Genomic DNA, 10,400 nt, shown 5'->3' with positions numbered 1-10,400 from the left:
GGACTTTTGATGGTGAGTAGTTTAGTTAGGCTTTGAATATGATAAGTATATAGATAAGAAACAATTTGAGGAATGTGATAAGATTTGTCCAAAAGACAATTGTATAAAGTGGGTTCCAACATAAATGTTGATTCATTTTCAATTATTAATTGGGGGTAGATAGAGACATAGTCTTTGCTGGCTCAATAATAATGATAAAGCACCACCCTAATCTAGGTAGGGACTATTTTTGCATCATTTCCTTTATGTTGTCTATCTCAACCTATCATTAGCTTTAAGAGATTAGAAGAAATTTTAGGAGGGATTTTTACAATTATATACATATAATATAAAATAATTATAAAAATTACATACAAAATTTTATTTACAAAAATACCTTGTCATATCATCAAAAAATATCAAATTTCAAAAATAATATACCTGAATTGGAAACATTCTTAAAATCACAAATTTCCCATTTTTTTGGGTTTTCAAAAGTAATATTTTGGTTATTTATAATGGTGATAAGTTACCATTTGGTTATTTTTTAGAGCATATTATTTCATATATAGTTTGATTGCCTCCAAAATTTATTTGTTGAAATTTTTTTATTCTAAAATATTGATTATATTTTTTTAGGTTATATTATAGTGATATTATTTAAAATATTTTTACGATACCTTCAAACTTGTTTTATGAACTAATGAGTTACAATAAAGTATGAAAAATTATTATATAGTTTATCATCAAAAGTTATTTTTAGTATAAAATATAGTAACTTTTTTTAATGAAAAGTTTTAATTCACTTTTTAATCACTAATATAATTTACAAGTAAATAATAGTATTTATTTTATTTGGTTTTTTATTGTGATTTTTGTTTAGCCAAATTAAAGAGGAACTACATAGTTACTTTTTAAATACAACAAAGCATAAAAGAAACTTATTGATTAACCAAATATAAAATAAACTAAAATGTTACTTTTAATTACTTTTAGTTACTCACATATCAAAATAATCACCTTGAAGAGTAAGTCGCGATGGTACCACCTTGAGCCCAAACTACCAGCGGTGTGGCCATAATTTTGTTTTTAAGTTTCGAAGAAAAGAGAAGAGAAATAGATATATTTGAAAGAAAAAAAACTTATTTTACGATATAAATTACGTTATATGTGTAAATAATTATTTATAGCTGATTTTTGTTAATAAAATTTAAATCTCGTTCAAGAATGAAATTAAATATATGTTAAATTTAGTGAATTACAGACTTTTAGAAACTATCCAACCGAAAACAGGACCCTTCTCTGCCCTTTCCGCCTCTTTTGTTTCAGGCGATCTCTGACATTTTTTAAGATGTTAAATGATCTTATTGTTGGATAATTTATTTATAAATTAATAAATATAATTTATTTATAAATTAATAAATATGATTAGAGTAATGATATATGCACCAAATCACTACACCAAATGTCGCAACAGTTTCATTTAACAATTCAAATATATATTATATAGGACCCACTATTTTAAAAAACAGTGACACATCAGTTAGTGTAATGTTTTTGTACGTAATTTTGAATTACTCATGTGATTAATAGCTAAATCAAATACACTAAGTTGTAACACACCATGCGATTTTAGACCCTCTATGGTTTGGATTGTGTTGCATTTTTTCAAATCAATCCATAAAATCACCTCAAATCTCTTTTAAATATATATATACTTATATATATATAAACTAGTTATAAATGTGATGAAGGTTACTAGGGTGAAGTCAATACAAAATTCAGGGGGCACAAGTTATTTTTTCTTCATTTTAGCCACACTTGATAGTCTATGTTGTTTTGTTCCTAAAAAAAATCGATGAATTATAAAAAAATTAAAAATAGAGCAGTTTTACATGAAGCAAACAGATGCTAAATTATTTCTCTCTCTCTAGTCTATAGATAAGTAACTGAAATGTATTTATAGTAAGAAAGAGATACTTAAAGAAAAAAAAAATTACATGGGTTCTAAACACAAAGAAATGCATAAAGAATGTTTACGTTCCTCCACAGGGATGTAATCGGAGCCGAACGGAAAATATCATAGTTGTATTCTCTATAACAATAGAACACTAGATATAACAGGACTTGAGTGAGTCTACAGTGTGCACATTATCTCATTTAGTAATTATAACACATTTTAAAGTTTCCACTAAAAAGATCAGAGGAGTTTTCCAAACAATCATTACATCATCTTCTTGCCAATCTCTGCCCTGCACCAAGTAATAAAGCTTTTCCTACCCCAGAGTGTAGTCCACAAACCAGAGCCACAGTTCCTCCTAAAACTAGCCATTTCCAATCAAGACCTTGATCTTTTGGTCTCTTTCCGCACCCAGGTTCACCCGCTGTAGGCCCCAGTGACTCCATGCTTCCATCACAAGGTATCTTTGTTGTTATGTTAGCCATAATCGCACTTCGAGACAAAGAAGCGTCCAGTTTCCTCATGTTCTGGTATGCTCTCATGCCCGAGTGCAGTTTCTTTACCGCACCCCACATACCGTGGCGAACACCTAACTTTGCCACATCTTTGGGGATACCCATGTCCTCATAGTGTATGAGGGTCACCTCACAAGCAGACAACTGCCCATCTCCTTTACGAGATTCCACTGCATTTGATTTCGACATTTGGCGAATGTGACTACACTCGTAAATCATCCATTGCATGAAATATGTTGCAAAAATTAAATTGTTAATCAACAATTCTTACCAGCTCTAATAAGCCAGCTTGAAAAGTAAAGCTCCACACGTCTAGGCTTGTCACGCTTGTGTAATCCTGGATATGAGACACCCTGCAAATAATGCAGCTCAGAGTCTCAGACAATAAGACGTATTGTTTGTATATTAGAAAACGTACCAGATCTTATTAAACAGACAAAATTATCGTTTGGAGTTTGGAGAAATAAATGATATTGCCACAAACTCTCTTCCTCAAAGGGTCTCAGCCCAGAATGTGAAATCATACCTTAGTCACACAGTAGTAAGATTTTCCAGCTTCCCATATTCTTCGGCCAATGATATATTCTCGATCACTGCAGAAAAATGGGAACTGCATAAAAGAGGAAACAAGAATCAATCCCACAACTGTGAAATCATAATTATAAAGTAGAATAATCAAGACAAGGAATGAAAATACGAAAGATACTCTCCTCCGCTAACCTTTTTAATCCAGTGAACAATCATTGTTCCTGTTTGAGGGCATTCCTCCAATATTTTACAATGTGCAAGCATTGTATCCCATTTAGGTCGAAACTCATCATCCCAAAAAAAATCTTTAACCAACTCTGGTGTTGCATCCTCAAACACAGTCCTACTTCGGTAAACTGTTGGACCTGTCTGATAAATAGAATCAATATCAGTCAATAAAATATAATTGGACCCTTTTTTTTGGGGGGGAAATAAAAGAAAAATATCAGACCTACATCATTAGTTAAATTTTTTATTAAAAAAAAGCATATTTTGTTAATTGACACACTTCGGAAGATATTGTAGTATGCCATCTACACTATTGCCGTCAAAGCTATTAGGCATTTCGCATCTAATAACACGATGTCTTAAGATAAGGACATCATGGTGCTGCGTTCTCCATCTATTGTGATACTCTCTTAATATTTTCCTTGATAACATAATCAAATTTAAATGTCATTAATTTTTAAATCCCTAACTAGCAAATATTAAAAAATTGAAGCACTTGTATGAGAAATTAACGCACTGATATCTACCTCAGGCTCATGGCGCCATGCTTGGTATGACATGCTTGGGGTAGACCTCTCCATCATACTTTGCCATTCCATCTCTCCATCTCTCCCTTCCAAAAAGTGCAGTAGGTGATCTAAATCATTCTCTGCGATTACATCCTGCTCTCTCTCAGAAGGTGTAGTGCTGGGGCCAGAAGAAAGCAAAGGGATTACACATCACTGCTGAAACATCATATCACAAAGCATACTTTCTAGTCTATCAACTACCAATATCGTCATTAAAACTATCGAAAACATTTCCTACTTTAGGATTTACTCAACATATTCTCATCTCAGACCTAAAATACGACATTATCATATCAGCCCAAATTTCTTGCTTGTTAAAAATCAAAAGGTTATCAGAATGTTCAGAGTACACTTTTTTTTCACAGGAATTTATTAACAGCTTTCATGTACATTACAGACTTCTCTGAGAATAAAACTACAAAAGAACTAGCTTAAATTTCTCAAGTTTCATGCGTACCAAGCACTCATTTATACATTCTCAAAGAGCCACCACAATAAGTAATATCAGCCTAAGGCTAAATCAGAAGATAATGTACAACACTTCACGGGTCTACTCCACACTTGACAGCCATCTATTATCACCCTAAATAAAAAGCTTACAAGAATGACAAGCACCGTGAGATGTCTAGCCCAACTATTCAGAAAAACTACACCATTACGCAAGCATATTACATTTCACTAGAGTCAAACCATTAGAGCTGCAAAAATCCTCTCTTAAATGAATGTGACTAAAACGCATTGCAAGAAGCATACAAAGTTCAAACTTTGAAAACCAAAATGTATCACAAGTAAAACAACAAACTCCTAATACGATTCTACAGCTTAAAATAAAATAAAAATTGCAATGAAAGAGCCCAAGAGTACTCACCGAACAGCTTCGCCATGGTTCTCTGCCAAATCATTTGAGGAACCTGACCTGCCCCTAGCCCCAGCAATGACCCCTGAATCTAGAGAACCAGGCGGCAATTCCTTATCCTTGCTCCTAAAATTTGACCAAATCGTTCGACAAACTGAGAAAGCAGAGAGTGCCGTGAAAGCTAACCAAAGACGCCGTGCCCCAAACCCTGGTGGAGCAGTCCAGAGGAACCGGAACTTGCTCCGAAGACCAAGAAAAACAAGCCCGGTCCAGCGAGGCCTCCAGGACCACCCGATCACGAGCCCAATCATCACAGCGAGCCAAATTGGAACTGCACATAGCAAAATGTCGACTAATGTTTCGGTTATTGAAGGCCTTCGAAGAAACTCCACAAGGTCGAAGAACGGCTCCTCCATTTTTTCTTATCTAGTCATGAAAATAAAAATAAAAAATGTAATTATACTATAAGATTTTATTTTATGAGAAACACTTTTCTTTTCAAAAACATGATCTTTCTTTCTTCTCAAATGAAAGAAGACTAAATGAATCATCCATCTCTCTTGATGAACGAGATTCACTTAAAGAGAAAGGAAGAAAGACAAATATATAGAGAGAGAGAGATAGTTTTCAGCGAAGAAACTCGAAGTTGATCTTGACAGAAAGATGACATAGCAAAAGAAAAATACATAAATCAAACTCTTATATCTTAACAAGCCATATTGAAAACACCTCCAATCTAATGCTTTCTAACAGACCGGCTGACTTAATCTTTTTTCAGCACAAAAACATCTTAGGTTTAGCCAGTACACATCCTAGCTTTTGTGCCTGATCACTTTGCAAAGTCATCAATTTTTTGCATACAAGCATTAAAAATAGTTCTCTAAAGAAAAAGACAAATTATTTAAAACAAAACAAAATCGGGAAGGGTCAACAAGATCATTATAAAACAAACAAGATGAAATTTTCAAATAAAATCAACAAGACTGGATACCAGCCATTGTTGAAGAAGAAGAACAGAGAATCTGCAAATCTACAATTTAACACTCATAAGGATTCTCCTCAAATAAACACCGTTCTTCTTGATTAAATTTCTTCCAATAGTAAAAAATGGTTAATCATTGAAATGATAATAACCACCTTAGCTATCAAATTGGAATCTAAACCAGAGAAAATAAGCCCACGTGGGCTCATATTATATATATATATATATATGTATGTATGATTGTGTGTGTGTTCGCATCAAATTTCTGGTGCACACAAAAATATTCAGCAACAACGAAGTACAAGCAATTCAATTTTGCTACTAGTTACAGCAGAAACCAAACACAATGGACAGCAACAATCTACTAGAAAGCACAAAACACCATCAAAACAATCAGCTGCAAATAGTATTTGAATTGAGAACTCTTCTTTCTTTTTTTTCTTTTTTTTTTTTGTTGGTTAAAGCCAGCCCCCAGATTGAGGCCAGACAAAAAATAAATTAAGAAGCCAAAAGGCTAGCAGATACAAACGAACAAAAACAGTAAATGACACAGCCAAAGAATAAATCAAACTAGAAACAGCCTCAGCAACAGAAAAGCCAACCACAAAAGAAGAAGAAACCAGGAACTAACAAAGAGAAACACACTAAAACTAACCAAAGATCATACTCAAACTACCACAACAGATAAAAGACCAATCAAATTGAGAACTTAGTAAATTATCAGTACACCGTAATAATAATAATAATAATAATAATGCAAGATATGACTAACTAAAACCTAGTTAAAAGATTCTATTTATGCAAATGTAAAAGTCCTGAGAAACTTCAAAAGTCTCAATCTGAAGCCAAATCATAGAATATGATAATGTGGGGCATTAAGTAACAACCCTGGTATAAAGGGTAACACTTCTGTGAATTCAACAAAATTAACAAGCAATGATATTCTGAATTCCCCAACAAAAGGGAGAGAAACTCGTTCTACAATTTATTAATTGGGAAACCACTGCCTCACTTGAGCGAAAGATTGCTAGCAACTTGTTACCTGAGTAATTATGGACATTAAGCAGCATCCAAATTGATAAAGAACGAGCCCATATCCCAAATCCCTGTTTTGAAATGGCACGTGAAAAAGAACCTGAGTCTTGGCTTTAAATTTGATCTAATATCATGACATAAATAAGCAACATTCAAAAAAAAAAAGAACACAAAAAAAAATAAATAATAATAACAGGTTAATGTTTGCCTTGGAAAGTTTTGGTAGAAGAGAAAACTATCAAGTGACTCCAATACACCTATATGGTTCATGATACTTTGAAAATTTGGAAGAAAAACATATACCAGAAAATGAGTTTGGTTGGTGTGTTTTCTTCTGGATTATGATTTTTTTTTAAATATTGCGTTTCATGTTATTTTAAAATAGTCAAAGACAAAATATATGTTTGATTGGTTTATTTGTATTTATCATTTTCTACAAATAACATAAAATCTTTATTTATTTATTACAAACTACAAACCTAATTTTGAAACACATGAACTACAGATTTCTAATAGCCGAACCAAAATGGACACCACCAGCTACCATAACCTTGAACCAAAATCATTAGCAACAATGTGCTTCAATATCATTTCAAATTCAAAAGGGTGTGAGGGTGTCAATTTTATGGGGTATTGATTCACATATATATACACATTCATACATTATTAAAAAAATCCATACTAGAAGTTTTGTACCCTTTTAAAAGACATACATGTAAAACTACTGTTTAATAAATGCCAAGCTCAAGACCAGAAACAATTAACACCACTGAACCATATCTCACAAATCATCCTAAATCATTCAAGTAAAAGTTGATGAATTTTTGGGCAGAAACCTTATCTCACAAGAAGGCATCCTCCTAATCACTTAAATCAAATTTCGACCATCAAATCTACACACCATTACAACATCTATCCTTCATTAACCTCAGATATTAAATAGTCCAAAGATGTCAAAGTCTTGCAACAAATGTATGTATGGTTAACAGTCCAAAACAGATCAAATTTGCAAGCACATTTGACTTCTGCTCCTATCAAGTTATAACTAAATACATTGAAAATGATTTTGTTGTCATAATCAAATTGTAATATCTTTTGTTAATGTTATTCATCTTATTATAAATTAAGAGCTGTATCACAACAAGCATGGTACCTTCTTGCAGCCCTGGAAATGCAGAAGCCACAGAGCTGGCACCACAACTAGACAAAGAAAGAAAATCAAGCAAAAGAAACCCCAAATTACTTTCAATAACCACATTTTTTTTCCACGCTAATTATTTTCAATAATCACAACATTATCAAAAAAGGGTATACAGTTTCATGTCAAAAAAAAAAAGATATACAGTTTAAGATAAGACCTTCCAAAACACGAATTGGCCTATCTTTACCACCCATTATTAGCCAAAATCCATTCCCCTTTAAAAAAAAAATGGAAGAAAACGAACGACTACTACAAGCCAAAACAAAATTCAGACAAGAAGAAAACCAAAGCATAAAATTCTAAAGAAAAAAAAAAAGCCGACCTATCATGTAATTCAACCGACAAGAACTAGAAACGAAACCTAGTTCAGATAAAAAACTTTTTGGAGAAACTTCAACCCTGAAACTCAATGGAAATGGAATGATTTGGGAATTGACCAAGAGCAATTATAACAGATTCAATGAAACAAATCAATCTATAGAAAAGTCAAGATAATCATTATGGGGATTAAATGCGCGAATTAAATTGTGGTGTAGCACTAAAAAAGATCAGTAGAAAAAAGTGGCATTGACGAGATCTGACCTGCTGCAATGGTGGTAGGCAGAACTGGGAGAAGGAGAGATCTTCTGGTTTCGGGACCTGAAGAGACACAAACAAGAAAAGGCCAATCCGAAAACTGGATCCAAAAATGGGCTGTTATGGGCTTTATCCAAAATTGGATGTATTCAAAAACATAAAAAAACTGGACCCATTGCATCCCAAAATACCGACCATTTGAAACCACTCCCAATTTTTTGGTATTATTTTTTTAAAATAGCAATATAAAAATGTGTTGGGTTATAACTAAGGTTAGAAAAATTAATATATTTACAAAGAGAAAATTCATAAAAAACTTACCAATAATTTAATATTGAGAAAGAAAATAATGAAGAAAAAAAATTGAGAGAAGAATATGAAGATAAAATTAATGACTGAGATCCCAAAGAGGGAGAAAGTGTTGTGAGATGTATTGATGAGAAAGAAAAAAAAGAAAGTGGTGTAAGAGATACTAGAGAGAGAGAGAGAGAGAGAGAGAGTTATGAGAATGTTTGGACAATTCATTATTCTCTTTAGAAAAATATTGAAAATAAACTTTTATTGCTATTATAATTTTTTGAAATTCTATTTTTTTTTTTTAAAAATCAAATAATAATAACAAACACGCATTTGTTTTTATTGAATAATTTTTTATTTAAAAAAAACATCTTTAGTATCATTGATAAACATGCATGCTTTAAGCATCATATTCTTATATGCTAAAACTGAAAGTAAATAAAAGTTTTGATTCCATGACGGAGTTGAAATTTTTAAGGTACGCACGGTGAGATTTTGTGACAAACACAAATATATTGAATAATTGAATAGAATTACAGGTGCCAATTCATTTTATTGTGTTATGTTCGAGTTGACATGATACAATAACATCTCAATGTGAACATGTTTTAATTAGCAAATGTATCAAAATTTAGATACATATACAAATATGATTATTATATGTGTTGTGTATTCGAATAACATTACATGTCCGATTCATAAACATTGGGGACTATTGCAAAATTTGTTATTTTTATAATACGTATGTATAAAATGGTATGTTTGTAAAATCAGGGACCTTTTGTATATAAATATAATGGTATTTTTCAAAATTGTGGGCCTTTTTCATTGGGGCTCTACCCATAATAAGTCTGGCTCGCCTATGTCTAAGATTGGCCTGCCTAGGACCCCTGTAGCCCAAGAGCCCCAAATTTTTAAAATTTTATTTAAACTATAAATTAAAATTAATTTGACAATCTATTTTTATTTAAATTTAAAAATTATTAAAATAATTATAAGATTCTTACTAAAATTTTACTAGGGCTCATAATGTAAAAAATAATAAATATGAAAAGTATGAACTGATTCTCATTAGACAATTGATAGAGTATAAAGTATAAATATACACAAGAGTTAGATAGATTTGAGTTGTACAATCATTTAGAAAAGGTTGTACAAATAACCAAAACTAAAGAAAATTCTAACTAATCTTAACCCCCCCTCCTCTTCTTCAAACTTAGAGGGGAAAGAAGTGAAACTCTAAGTTTGTGCCTGAGTAAAGAAAATCTAGCAACAGTCAGAGGATGTCTACAATTTGATCAACCGGGGGAACATGCTTAACAATGAGTTGCTTGTTGGAGACTTTCTCATGCACAAAGTATTGGGAAAACTTATACAGGATCTTTATTTATTTTCATGTAGATCTAATATTAAACATGTTAATATGAGACAACCTATAACATGTTTCTAAAATTGAATTCAAAGATAAATAATGATAAGAATACTTACATTATACGCAGCGGAATAATAAAGTCATTCATTCAGTTTCTCTAACCCTTGTATCCTTTCTGTCGTAGGGTATTATCAAGAAACTGAACCGATCTTCAATTTTCTTAACAACCTTCCAAAGTATCCTTAGGATCACCTAGACTAGAGTGGGCAATTCTTAACACATGAGATAAATATAGAGAAAAG

At 32.0% G+C, this 10,400-nt stretch overlaps 1 protein-coding gene across 6 annotated transcripts; it reads right to left on the bottom strand.

Annotated features, from left to right (window-relative positions):
- Positions 1 to 1,888: 1,888 nt before the first annotated feature.
- LOC133819044 (uncharacterized) lies at positions 1,889 to 8,532 on the bottom strand. 6 transcript variants are annotated; one of them, XM_062252187.1, is made up of 9 exons: positions 8,436 to 8,532; positions 7,806 to 7,852; positions 6,660 to 6,723; positions 4,648 to 4,966; positions 3,738 to 3,897; positions 3,175 to 3,351; positions 2,981 to 3,064; positions 2,726 to 2,807; positions 1,889 to 2,624 (listed from the first exon to the last, which is right to left on the bottom strand). In XM_062252187.1, exons 3-9 carry the CDS (start codon positions 6,685 to 6,687, stop codon positions 2,209 to 2,211), a joined length of 1,266 nt encoding a protein of 421 aa, XP_062108171.1. In that variant the 5' UTR covers positions 6,688 to 6,723; positions 7,806 to 7,852; positions 8,436 to 8,532; the 3' UTR covers positions 1,889 to 2,208. The 6 variants fall into 6 exon arrangements, with proteins under 6 accessions (XP_062108171.1, XP_062108172.1, XP_062108176.1 ...); XM_062252188.1 differs by lacking the exon at positions 8,436 to 8,532 and adding an exon at positions 8,176 to 8,252; XM_062252192.1 differs by lacking the exon at positions 7,806 to 7,852.
- Positions 8,533 to 10,400: the final 1,868 nt, after the last annotated feature.

Source organism: Humulus lupulus, chromosome 2, assembly GCF_963169125.1.
Source record: "Humulus lupulus chromosome 2, drHumLupu1.1, whole genome shotgun sequence".
Classification (NCBI taxonomy): domain Eukaryota; kingdom Viridiplantae; phylum Streptophyta; class Magnoliopsida; order Rosales; family Cannabaceae; genus Humulus; species Humulus lupulus.
Note: the sequence above shows the minus strand (reverse complement) of the source record. Positions and strands in the feature narration are given on the sequence as shown.